At 42.9% G+C, this 13,460-nt stretch overlaps 1 protein-coding gene across 1 annotated transcript in view; it reads right to left on the minus strand.

Moving 5' to 3' along the window:
• FBN2 (fibrillin 2) overlaps positions 1–8,308 on the minus strand; it is a 251,941-nt gene extending 243,633 nt beyond the window's left edge. Inside the window, exons 1-3 of the mRNA XM_047730648.1 lie at positions 7,292–8,308; positions 6,411–6,493; positions 1,075–1,173 (exon numbers count right to left, since the gene is read on the minus strand). Of these exons, the coding sequence (XP_047586604.1) occupies positions 1,075–1,173; positions 6,411–6,493; positions 7,292–7,545 (436 nt within the window). The 5' untranslated portion in view covers positions 7,546–8,308. The remainder of the gene's footprint in view (positions 1–1,074; positions 1,174–6,410; positions 6,494–7,291) is intronic.
• Between the last annotated feature and the right edge of the window lie 5,152 nt (positions 8,309–13,460).

The following is a 13,460-nucleotide window of genomic DNA, read 5'->3' on the forward strand; positions in this document are numbered from 1 at the left end:
GCGCCCCGAAGATGAACTTCTAAAGGCCGAGAAAATGACACATAATTTTCAAAAAAAATGAAACTAGAAGTTTTTACACAGAAGTTTCATCAGAAGACAATGACATTGATCATGTAAATCTTGAATCTTCAATTTCTGAGTCAGACACATTGTCTACTACCTCTTCTGAGAAAATTTAGAGAGATAAATGCTAAAAATTAAACAACGTCACTCTGGTTTGAGGCAGATTTAAATTTTTATGTAATTACTGAGCAATTAAATAAATATTATCTGCTCCTACCTTGTTATAATCTCATCTTAAACAACAGCCTAAAAGATTAGTTTTGAAGACCTGACAACCCTGATTTGGGTCATGAATAACACAATCCTACTCCACTGTTGTGATCTCACAGGACTGCTGAGAGTTAATACGTGTAAAGCAAAGTGAGTTAATATACGTAGAGCATCTGGTCAGTATATAGTATTTGTTATCATCCCAATCCTCTTATCTTTCTCCTTTAGTTCATCCATGAAATAGGACATGGACTGCAGGATTATGCAAAGGCAATAAACAGAGCCTAGGGTTGGAAGCTATACGTTTAGGCATCAGAATACATGAATTCAAATCTATGTTACCCTGGGCAAGTTACTTAATTCACGTGTGCCAAACTCCTTTCTCTGTAAAAGGGGATAGTAATAGTATCTCATAGTTTTCATGTGAAGATTAAATAAAATGCTATAATCAAAAACATAAAACAGCATCTGGCACAGAACAAAAACCCAGTAAGTTATAGTTCATTAAGTTATTCACAAAGAATTTCTTTTCCACCGAATCCAGGCACTTTTACTGCAGAGACACATTGCTTCTGGACCAGAACTAAACCATTCTGCTTAATAAAAAATCATTATCCTCCTCCCCATCAGTTGTTGGTGGCAATAATGAAGCCACTGAAGATTTTTGACTCCAAAGATTAAAGCAGATCTAGCTAATGAGGAAAATAATCCACATATACATCCTTGTTAAAAAGGACATTTGGTATTCATTCACAAGCTTCAGAATAATGCAATAAATAAGATCACATCTAAAGAACATACTTGATTTTGATCCACAGGTTGGTGATATTTGGCCACTGGAACAAGTACACATGTTAGGACGGGAACAAAATCCATCTCCACAACTATTTCTACAAATTGCTGTAGAAAGCACAATACGAAAGTGAAGGAATAATTAGGTAATAAACCACAGTATACAAAACAAGAAAGCTACAGTCAACAATAGTAAACCTGGAAAAACTAAGATAAAAAAATACAGGATATGTAATGTCTGATTTCAGATATGCAACAAAATCACCAATCGTAGACATGAGATGGCCTCACAAATATCCTTATGATAATCTGCAAACAAATGAAACTATTTCAAGTTCCATAGTCCTTTAACTCTATCAGTACAGGTCATGTTTTCCACTCAAGGCAGAGCATTTATACATAGAATTTACCACAAGATGACAGTGTGGGTCGAAGGAACTAGAAGGATTGAGGAAACCCAGAGGTCCTACAAAACCTCAGAAAACATAGCCCACTCTGGAAAAGTGGTCTTTTCACAAGACATAGAAAATGTAAAATGGACTGAGGCAGAGACTCCAGGCCCTAACCAGTTGGCCAAGCCCCAGGAGTTCCATGCACATTCCTTCCCAGCTGGTATCTGACCTGCCCCATCATCAATCTTTGTTCTCCTTAATAAATCCCTCTCTCCTTCCTCTAGCCTTTTTTCTCCCATGCTATCACCACAACCTAGCCTATATCCTGCTGGTCAGAAAAGCTGCTGCCACATTTTGATCGAGGGAGAGTCAAAGCCTCCTGCAGCTTTGACCTCCAAGGTATGAGGGTCATCACAGCAAAGAATGTTAGGCTCACTGACACAGCACATACCATGGATCCTCAAAATCATTAGTTGAGTGCCTTCAAATGGAAAGTCTCTCCCATATTTAGAATCAGTTCATTTAAGAGCTGAGAAATTCATCTCTATACCCACAACTGAATTTTTTATTTGTGTACAAAGCCTATGTGCTTTAATGCTCCATGCCTGGATCCATGAGGACAAGAGGAGAATCTGGGAACATTCTCAAACTAACTATAAACATTCATGCAAATGTGCATGTGTCTTTAGCTAGACAGGCATCTCACAATTTTCTTTCTTTTTTTTTTCTTTTTTTTTTTTTAAGATTTTATCTATTTGACAGAGAGAGATCACAAGTAGGCAGAGAGGGAGAGCGAGCGAGCGAGGAGGAAGCAGGCTCCCTGCCTAGCAGAGAGCCCGATGCGGGACTCGATCCCAGGACCCTGAGATCATGACCTGAGCTGAAGGCAGAGGCTCAACCCACTGAGCCACCCAGGCAGCCCCATCTCACAATTTTCAAAGAGATCAGAGACCCCCAATAATGTAAAGGGTGTGTTGTATAGAAGTGAGCTAACTCAGGGTGCCTGAGTGGCTCAGTTGGTTAAGCATCTGCCTTCAGCTTAGGTCATGATCCTGGAGCCCTGCAACACAGTTCCTTGCTCAGCGGGGAGTCTGCTTCTCCCTCTCCCTCTCCCTCTGCTCCTTCCCCTACTCATTCTTTTTCACTTGCTCATGCTCTCAAATAAATAAAATCTTTTTTCATCTTTTAAAATTTTTTTTAAATTTTTTTTAAAGATTTTATTTATTTGACAGACAGAGATCACAAGTAGGCGGAGAGGCAGGCAGAGCAAGAGTGGAGGAAGCAGGCTCCCCGTTGAGCGGATAGCCTGATGCGGGGCTCCATCCCAAGATCCTGGGTTCATGACCTGAGCTGAAAGCAGAGGCTTTAACCCACTAAGCCACCCAGGCACCCCTCAAATAAAATCTTTAAAAACAAACAAACAAAAAAAACAGAAGTGAGCTAACCGAGTCATTTTTTTTTCTTCCCCAAACTGCCTTTTGACATCCACGTAATATGACCAGCATCTCCATTAGCACTTATAAATGAAAATGTCATAGATCATAGTGTGAAGATAGGAAACTAATTTTAGCGAAGAACATAGTTCCTGCCATAGAACTGACTACTAAATTTTAAAATGTGCTACAGTTTCAGATCACCAATAATTTTCCAATGACACATGCCCACTAAAATATTGTTTCTTCCAAAGCTCCCTCACCCCCAACAGGCTGACATTTAGTCTAGGCATAGGTAATCTACAAAGTGTCCCTACCGTCCTAAACCCAAGGAAGGTCTCATGGCTGGAGAATGGTCATCCTCAGACAACAGACTCCTGTCATTACCACAGATCTGAGCTTTATGTCTGTGAGCCAGTGAGAAGACAGAGTGTGAAGGCCCTTTCTCCTCACACTCATCCCAAACTATGAGATGCCTCACCTAACTACTTGTCCCTCCTACCTTCATGAAAACCATGAGACCCAGAAATAATGAAAGGAGAGGGAAAGAGGACATGGGGGATAGGGTGTCTCTGATGCTGGGAGAAGATGCCCAGCACAGTAAAGAGGACATAGGATGAAAAAGGTCTGAGGTTGAACTCTTGCTATGCTATGGACCCAGTGAAAGTTTAGAAAAAGACCACACAGCTTCGCTGGGTTTTGTTTTCTTCTTGGTAAAATAAAACAAAGGGGTTATAGTGGAGTATTCTGAGTTCTTTTTAGGTTCAAATGCTGTGATTTCAGGCCAACCCTTTCCTATTCCACTGATCAAAATGCACTTCATAGCAAAATTTCACAAATAAATTAATAAACTTTCCCAATGCTTCAAGTTCTAACAAGATTTTAAAAAAAAATGAAAAGTGAGAAAGTCAATTCCATTTTTTTGGAAACAAATATTTGCAATTTCAAAAGTACTTCAATGATCTTTGCAGGCCACAACTAAGAACACTAACAACAAACACAGAAACACAAATCAAAATACATTAGGTTTTCCATAATCTGAGAAATACATTTGTCTTTTATTATCTTCATCTCTTCATGAAGCCTAGTCAACACCAAACAGATTAAAATTCTAGAAGCTAATCATTTTTAATATCCTTCTATAAAGAGAAAATGCTGATATATAAATGAAATAATTAGTCTTTGGTCCTCGTATTTGATTTGTATTCTACTTATCTCTTTGTAAGTTGCCTCAGAACTTTGTCTTTTGCTAAATGGTGAAAATTCAGTAAATATAATAAATAACTTATTATCACCAGGAAGTCCTAGAATGAAAATTCTTGATTTTGACTTGATAATGCTTTCAGTCTGGTTATTATCTCCACATATTATTTTAAATGTCAAAAAGAATTGTACTACTAAATTGAGCAGAAAAATATTAAAATTCAAAATTTATGTGAGATCCATATAAGAGAATAAAAGGGCATTACATTCTTCCTCTATTTTATGCACTGTTTTATACTCTTGGGTATTTGAATTATCTTTTTAATGTGCTAATATTTTTGTAGATAAACTCTAAGTGCTTGATATATATGAGATATATATATATATATATAAATATGTTTCTTGGTGATACAAAGATAACTACAGAATTTATGATTTTGAGTTTTTTAAGAGTTTTTTTTAAAGAGATTTATGATGCATGTAACTTCCAATGTATTTCATAAGCACCCAAATATTTCAAGTAGTAGAAAAGCAGGCTATAATAGTCACCGTTGCTCTGAGACTTGCAAAGTTGTTCTTCTAAACAAATAAAGAGCACAGTGTTGCTGAAAAACTGTAAGTATTTAAAGCAGACATTCAGAGGGCCATATACATATATATGTATGTATATATATATGAATGATACACACACATATATGTATTTCTACTTCAAGTATTCTGGAAGGCTCTGTTCTCTGGAATTCCCATTCCACACCAATCCAATAAAATCTGACTTTACGGATTTTCAACACATACCATAAACAGATCCCTTCTTCTCGGCTGCTTTCCAACTCAATAATGGCAGTCACATTCGTTACATTCAGTGAGTCAGACTTTCCGCAGTGCCTAAGTCATCCCAGTTAGTATGGCAGGTGTGTGGTGAGTGACAAGCTGTTGTAGGAGTCTAGGAACCACGTTAAGTTTCAAGCAGGCAAAGTATGCCCTACTGGCCTAAAAGGGTAAATACACCCTCCATATATGCCTCACATAGAGGATTTCTGCGTTGGGGAAAAAAGAATGTAATACCCTTTGTTTCTTTTTTACTAAAGGCTTATCATCAGAGGATTTATTTAAAATACTCATGAATCACTTTAAAGAACACATTGTTTCCCATTTGTGCTTCCCTACTGGAAATTGTGGTATTTTTACAGTAGAAAAACTTACAAGAAAAAAAGTCTTCACAACACATGAAACTTCACTCCTTTTTAAAAACTGCCATGAAATAACATGAAGGGTCTATCTCAAACCCACAAAACCAATAAATATAGAGTCGGAAATGCCACTACATTCTTATTATCCCTTGGCTAGCGTGGCTTGCCCTTTTTCTCTGTTCACAATTGCATAATTATTTTTTCCCTGGAGAACATGAAGGTCAATCTAAAGGCAAGACTGGCTCTAAATGAATGTGCTGTCTATGATACCTGGCTCTCCTCCCGACAAGATAAATGTGACTGCTAGATAAATACACGGAGCAGGTCAGTCACACTTCAACTCACGAATTCACAGGCATGTGAAATAAGACATCCCACAGTCCATCACTATGAGGCTGGTAATTAATGACTTCTCCAGTTAGAACTTGGGAGCACTAGGTACACAATTTGGAAACTAAATAAAAGAATAAAACTTTTCAGGTCAAAGATGCAGAACTTTGGAAGCCTCGCACTTTGGAAATCTACAGTACACTATGAGATGTAGAGCCTGTAAATCCTAAATTTAAATATCTTTAAAAAAAAAAAACGGTCAAGCCACTTGGGAAGAGTTCTTTTAAAAATTTTGTTGACCTGGGTCAAGTCTAAGTCCTATGAGAGCTCCTTTCATATCTACATTATGTGGCTGTTGAGATGAAACCAGAGATAATAAAGTGGTTTTGTACAAAGGCCTAAGAAAGCTTGATCTTCAAAAGGCCTAAACCTCATGCAGTCAAAAGCCAGATAATTTACATAATCACATTGTGGTCTTATCTGGACTCCTTTAGGAAAAAGTGGTTTTGAGTTATCTAGGGAATTGCTGTACTCCCCCTTCAGTTTGTATTAATAGACTCAGAAAGATAAAACTTCCAAGTATCTTTGAAACTTTTATCATTATTGCCCTTCAACAGAGTCTAGAAGCGAAGTCTAAACTTCGATGTAAACCGGCTGCTTCCTCCTTAACACTCAAACGGGTCCCCGTCGTAATTATCATTGCTTTGTGGCCACTGGATTCTAGAAGCAACTGTGTCCCAGACATCTGAATCCAAGAGCTCGGCCCTGACAAGGTGGGACCCCAATCAAGCACTCACGGACAATGCACTGGTTTCCTCCAGGAAGCGTCTTCCATCCCGGGCAGCAATAGGAGTGGAACCTGGATCCGCAAACGTTGGGCCTGCGATGGACAAGCGAGGTCACACACACGTAGGGAAGTGTATGGTAACACATTAGCGGTTTTCCCAAGCAAAAACCCTGGGCGAAAAGATTTCGGGACAGCAAACAAACCCAAACTACAAATTCTTGGGACTTGGGGCACAGACATGGAAGTAAATTGGCTGAATGGGGGAGGGCTGGAAACGTCTAAAACTTGCCTTTCATCTGCCTTCCCTTACTGCCTTTTTAAAGGGCAAAAAGAAACATGGAAACATATAATTTGCTACTACTCTGGGCTCCGGATGCAGAGAACAAAGGAAAGACTCTTTCAAAAATCCTTGCCCTCGTCCCCAAATCCGTCCCTCTTTAATCCACTGTTACTTTGGCCCCGACGTGTCAAGGAAGGCGCGTTGGAAGGTGAAGCGCTCGAGTTTGAGGATTAGAGCAAACCCTAAACCCCGCACTCCTTCGCAAACAAAAGGCTCAGGAGCTGCGCCCCCGACGGTGGGGAGCAGGCAGGCTCCACCAGCCCCGACGGGGAGTAGACTCAAGCCCGCCCTCCGCCCGACATTGAGAACCTGTTCCCGCACCGCGGGCACAGTCTGCGCTGTGCCTTCCACACCTGGGGGCCTTCGACCCAACCCCCCGAGGGAGGGCTTTTTGCCGGCTGAGCTGCGGAGGAAAAGGGGGAGGCGCTCCTGGGAGTCCTCGGGATTCTGGTGGAAGGGGCCGCGGCTCTAGCCACCAGAACCAGGTTTAGGGAGGGGTGGGATGGAAAGCTGCCAAGCGTAGGATCCCCCGCTGCCTACTGCCCACCTACCCTCGGAGCACGTCCTGCTGTCCTCGCCTGCGGACCCGGCTGGCAGCCGCGGCGCCCTCCTCGCGGTACTCAGGCACCGCGAACACGCCTTCAGAGCCCGCCACCGCGGGTCGGACCTGCTGTGGCGGCGGCTGGGGCCGGGGCGGCTTGGGCGGTGGAGGTTGGGGCTGGCTAGCCGTGCCCTGCGCCCAGAGCGCCACGCAGCCCAGCCACACGAAGTAGGGCTGCAGACACAGCCGCCGCCGTCTCCCCATCGCGGGCGCCGAGAGCGCGCGGACCAGGGTCCGCAGAGAAGAGAGTGCTGGGAGACAAAATCTGCGCGGCCTGAAAAAAGTCAGGGTCTAACAAGCCCTCCGTAGGCTCCCGAGACTCCCTGGGGCTTGGGCTCCCTGCAGTAGCGGGAGCCCCGGACCGAGCGCCGGCCCCCTGGCTGCGGGCGGAACGCGGGCTCTAGCGCAGCGGGCGGCGAGGCGCGGCGGCGGTGTGGCCGGCAGCCCCGCGCGGTCCACGTTGCATCCCCCGGGCCACGGCCCCTAGCGACTCCAGGACCGCCAGCGGGCGGGGGCGGGAAATTACAAAAGTAACCCGAGCAGCTGCGGCGTAAAGTTACAAAGAAAGCGGACCTCAAAAGAAAAAAATTAAAAAAAGGGCCTGCACGCAGCGCCTCCGCGGATTCCCGTGCGTTCCGGGAACAAATCTTAGAAAGTTGCAAAAGTCACCAGAAAGAAGCCGACAAACAAACAAAAGTCGCCCCCCAAAGAAGAGGATCTCCTCCCGGCTCGCCTGGAGTCCCGCGGGGCAGCGACGCGCCGGCGGCGGCTGAGGAGCCAAGCTGAGGTGTGCGGGGCCAGGGCGAGCCGCCGGTGAAAGGGAGGGCAGGAGGCTGGACGCCGGGGAAGACGCGGCGGACGAGGGCGCGGCGCGGGGGTTTTGAGGCTCGGCGGAGCGTGGGGCGGGCCGGCAGGCGGCGGCTGTCAGTGGGGGCTGGAGCGCAATCGTCCACACGTGGAGCGCAGCCCCGACCCAGGGGCCGACGCAGAGTGGGCGGAGACAGAGTTAAGGGGCGAACGGGTGCGGAGGAACAAGGGGAGCTAGGGGCTGGGGGAGGGGAAGAGGAAGGAAGGGGGTAGGGTGTAGGGAGGAGAGAGGACTGAGATTGGGGAGAAGGGGGGCAAGCCTGAGAGGAAGACCAGGGCTGGAAGAGGCGCTTGGAAGGAGGGACTGGCGAGCCCGGGTGCGAGAGGAAATGAGCGGGGGATGGGGGCGAGGTTAGAGCGAGGAGAGAAGTGGGAAAGGGGAAGGGAGGGCCCCGGGCCTGGGGGCCGGCTGGAGGGGCGAGGCGTTAGTCGGCTTTGCTTCCCGTCCCCCTCAATTGGCCGCTAGCTCTGTTTTGACTGTACAAAGCGAGTAGACGACGGGGGAGGGGGCGGTTAGGGACCGGATTTGGGAAAGGAGGCAGCAGCCCCTTCCCCTCCCCCTCCGCCCTTGCTGGGCCAAGGACCAGGGACGAGGGTCTCTAAAAGCGCTAGGCTAGGCTGGGCTGTACCCGCAGCTGAACTTCCCCTTGCCTGGCTCTAGAGGCCACAGGGTTGAGGAGGAGAGCGGGTACTCCCGAGAGGACCTAGACCCAGACCCGGGGTGGGGGGATTCTCAGCCAAGCAGGAATAGAGACTCGCGCAGGACTTGGCTGCAACCTCAATCCAAGGAGGCCCGGCCCTCCCTATGGTCCTCCTACCCCCACCCCAGCCCGGGATAGGCGTCAGTCAATGGGACCCGCACAGGGGTTGGGCATTTTCAGATTGAAATGCGTCCTCCACCTCCAAGAGGGAGCTCACGCGGCCGCGGGGGGCCTCGGCTGCAAGCCTGCGCCGAGGTCCCGGGTAGTCCGCGCAGGGGGTGTGCTCCGAAGTGACCCCTGGCACAGCTCTGTCGGGGTTTGCAGCCAGAGAAGAGTTAGAGCCCCTGAAATGGCGAGGAGGGGCGGCGGTGGCAGAGCTGGTAAATGGGTCTTGCGGCATATCCTTGGTTCCTGGCTTGGACTCATTAATGATTAAGCCCTAGCGATTGGTGCATCCAGGCTGGCGACCTGCCCTCTGAACCCTAGAACTGCCTCTGTGTTCACCCGCCTCTGGGGTCTTCCTTTATGGCCCTGCTTTCATGAGGTCTCTGTAAAGCCCTGGTCATCTCTTAACCCATGGCACTGCATAATTAAAAATCAAACATCCCTGAAAATTAAGGCTAACCATCCAAACACAGTTTAGGAAACAGTACAAGAGAGCAATGTCTGGATTATTCAGGCCTAGGGAAACTTACTATATCTATATCTATATCTGTATCTATATCTATATTCCCCACCTGAATTGCCCAGATATGCTATTTGGCAGCCAAAATTCTCTGAGAATTGGCATAACTCCCTTCTCTACTTTCCAAGTATAGTCAGACAAAGAGTCTGACTTACAATATCCTCATAAGGCCTTAAAAAAAAAAAGGTAGGAGTCATGTAATTGCAGGTGAGACACCAATTTGTACAAATCTTAAGAAATTAAAGACAGGAATAGAGATATTTGTCAGGCACTTGTGCTTCAAACAAATAAAACCATTTTAACTAAAGGAACTAAATAAAGTATCTCCTGGCTGAAGGCTGTGTTTTAATTATACTCTTTAAAACATTCAACCTTGTTAAATGGGTTTTTGTTAATACTTATATGGCTTCAGGGTTCATTCCTATCTGTCACATAAAATCCAAATGCTCTAAAATTGCATATGCATGTATCCTTCGACTCAACAATTCAACTTCTAGAAATGTATTTAAAAGATATGCAGGCAAAAGAAATGAAACAATGAATGCATTCATCTCTTCACTGCAACACTGTCTGTAATAGCAAAATATTAGAAACAGAAATGTCCCATCAATAAGAAAATGTTTGAATGTAGTTTAATACATTCAGTGAAATATTATATAGCTATAAAAGTGGGATGGGGCATCTCTGTATAGTCCTATGGAGTTATCTCTAGATTACACAATTCAGGGTTGGGGAGCAAAGTACAGATAGAAATAGACAAATCCATTGAGATAGAAAGAACAGAGGTTATCAATGTCTGGGGTGGGGGTGGGAGAAGGGAAAGAGGAATTATTGCTTAATGGGTACAGAATTTCTACAGGATGAAAAAAGTTCTGAAAATCAACTGTGATGACGGTTGCATATAACATTGTGAATGTACATAATGCCCCTGAAGTGTATACTTAAGTATGGCTAAAATGGTCATTTTATCATACGAATATTTTACCAATATAAAAAAAATAGTACAAGGTATAGAATATTGTTTATTGTATGCTACTTGATGGTGTGTGGCTGTGGGTGTATTTTTAAAAATAGAAGTATAAACCAAATCTAATAAAAATGGTTATCTTAGGGAAGGAAGAAGATATTGAAGAAGAGACAATGATGGAAGAAAATCATTTGTAAATATGCCTTGTTTTATAGTTCCACCTTTGGAACCATGTATATATTTTAGACAGTTAAAGACAAAATTAAATTTAGAGCAACACCTAGGGGCACCTGGTTGGCTCAGTCAGTTAAGCATCTGACTCTTGGTTTCAACTCAGGTCATAATTTTGGGTCATGAGATGGAGCCCCATCCCATGCCAGGTAGGGCTCCACACTCAGCATGGTGTCTGCTTGGGATTCTCTCTCTCCTCTGCAACCCATCCCCCCCCATGCTTTCTCTCTCTCCCTCTCTCTCTCTCTCTCTCTCAAAATAAATAAATAATATCTTAAATAAAAAGAAAGAGCAATGCCTAAAAATTTAGAACAAACTAAAACAAATGAACCTATTTTTCACACTGGTGGCATAATCAGAGGGAATAATGATTTAAGGTGTTATTTTAACAAAATATTTGAAATGTACATCTTTAGTAGGATAGTCTAAGGATAAAATGAGCCAAATCATGAAGCCTGAAATTGCATTTAGCAGTGGTAATATGAGAGAGAGAGAGAGAGAGGTAGAAAAATATTAGAAATCAAGATTTCAGCACAAGAGAATGGAGATACATAAAAATAAAAATATAACCTTAAACTGAATTATAAAATGCCAAAATGAATTAGAATTTATCTTTCTAAAAATATGCATTTCCTGATCCTATACATTGGAAAGACCTGGAAATAGGGACAACCCAATAACAATAGACACCCTCTGTGCCCAGATTATGGTTCCTAAACACCAGTGAAAGGAATGACCTTGGTTAAGAGTCTGATTTCAGGTTTGGGGCATGATATATATAAGATATGTTAAATCTAAACTATCTTGTCATACTTGAAAGCAAGGAATTTATCACTTTGGCGGTCATGTCAAAGGAAAACTGAATGAAAAAGATGCCACTGACTAAGGATGGGAAAATTTGAGCATCAAAAAGAAAAATGACCACAAAAGATTGAAATATATGAAATGTATAAATATTTAAGAGTTCTAAGTGATATCCCAAATAAAAATTAATCAGTCACTTTTAGAGGTTATTAGGCACAGCTTATTATTCTAGAAATATTGATAAATAAAATAATCACCTATTCTGTCTTTGCTGGAAGAGACAAAGAATTTCTTTTTTAAAAATTACAATTGTAAACACAGGAATGATAGAAAACTCACAGCTTTGCAAACTGTAATGAAATGATGGATCTGAGCAACAGTTATCCAATGACTGCTAAAACCATTAAGTCAGGCATTCTTACCTGGAGTCTGTTTTCTCCTCAGTGGGTATCTGGTGATATCTGAAGACATTTTTTATTGTCACAACAGAATGGTGTGTGGGGGCAGGAGGGTCAAGGGTATCAAGGATGCTGCTAAATATCCTGCATGCACAAAATAGTTCCCCATAAGAAAGTATCACCTGGCCCAAGATATCAATTGATATGGGAAACTATCTATGTTAGGTGAACAATCAAGGGGGAAATGGTTAATAAAAGATTTAAGCTGTTATCATCAAAACCTACTGGTTAATTGTAAAGTTCTGAAAAACAGGACAACCAGACATTTTGTGTCTATTCAAATAGCGCAATAGGTGGCACAAAGAACCACCTATAAAATATCTTTGTCAAAAAATGTAACCTGAATTATGTAGTCATAATTTTACATTTAAATTCCAGTTTTTAGGGACAATAGAGAGTAGTGAGACATGTTAAATGATACTGCAAGAATATGGTCAACCAGCTGTAGAGTGTGGGAAATACCACAGGACCGATTTTGTTCAAATAAATGACATGGTAGAGAAGAGAGGGGAACTGTTCTGGTTCAACAACCGAATGCAAAGGTTGTACCTTATCTGGAATTTTTATTTTAACATGGCTCTAAAATGACATTTTTGAGACAATATGGGGGATTGAAAGCTGATTATTAGATGAAGATTTATATTTGGGAGGGGTGTGACAATGATATCACAATTATATTTTTTAATATATTTTCCTATATTTACCAAAGTCTTTAGGGATGAAATGATATGATGCCTGGGGTTTGATTTACAATACAACAGGAAAAATAAAGACAGAGTTCTCAAAATAGGGAGTAGATATAATTTTCTCTACTCTTTTTTTTTTTAAGATTTTTATTTATTTATTTGTCAGAGAGAGTGAGTACGTGCAGACAGAGTGGCAGGCAGAGGCAGAGGGAGAAGCAGGCTCCCTGATGAGCAAGGAGCCCGATGTGGGACTCAATCCCAGGATGCCGGGATCATGACCTGAGCCGAAGGCAGCTGCTTAACCAACTGAGCCACCCAGGCGTCCCTTCTCTACTCTTTTTGCTAAGTATACTTAGCTAAATATCCTGAACATTGTATACAGAAAAAGGAGACTCTAAATAATGGAAGGAGGACAGCAGACAGGCTGGACCCCAGGACCTGAGGAGTGACATGGAAGTGAGTTCCGTGAGTTTTTGTTTTGCCTCATATATCCTAGACTGGGTGCCAAATAAGCTTGAAACCTGGAAATGCCAACTATCACAGACCAAAAAAAAAAAAAAAAAAAAAAAAAGCCTCAGAGAAAAGCCTGCACTTTCTAGCCAAAGGTCAGGAAAAGGATACACTAACAAGATAGAAAACTTATAGACAATAACTGCTCTATAACTAGCCAAATATTACATTGGACATTTGGTGATATTTGAAGACATTATTTTTTATTGT

Source organism: Lutra lutra, chromosome 5, assembly GCF_902655055.1.
Source record: "Lutra lutra chromosome 5, mLutLut1.2, whole genome shotgun sequence".
In the NCBI taxonomy this organism is placed as follows: Eukaryota; Metazoa; Chordata; class Mammalia; order Carnivora; family Mustelidae; genus Lutra; species Lutra lutra.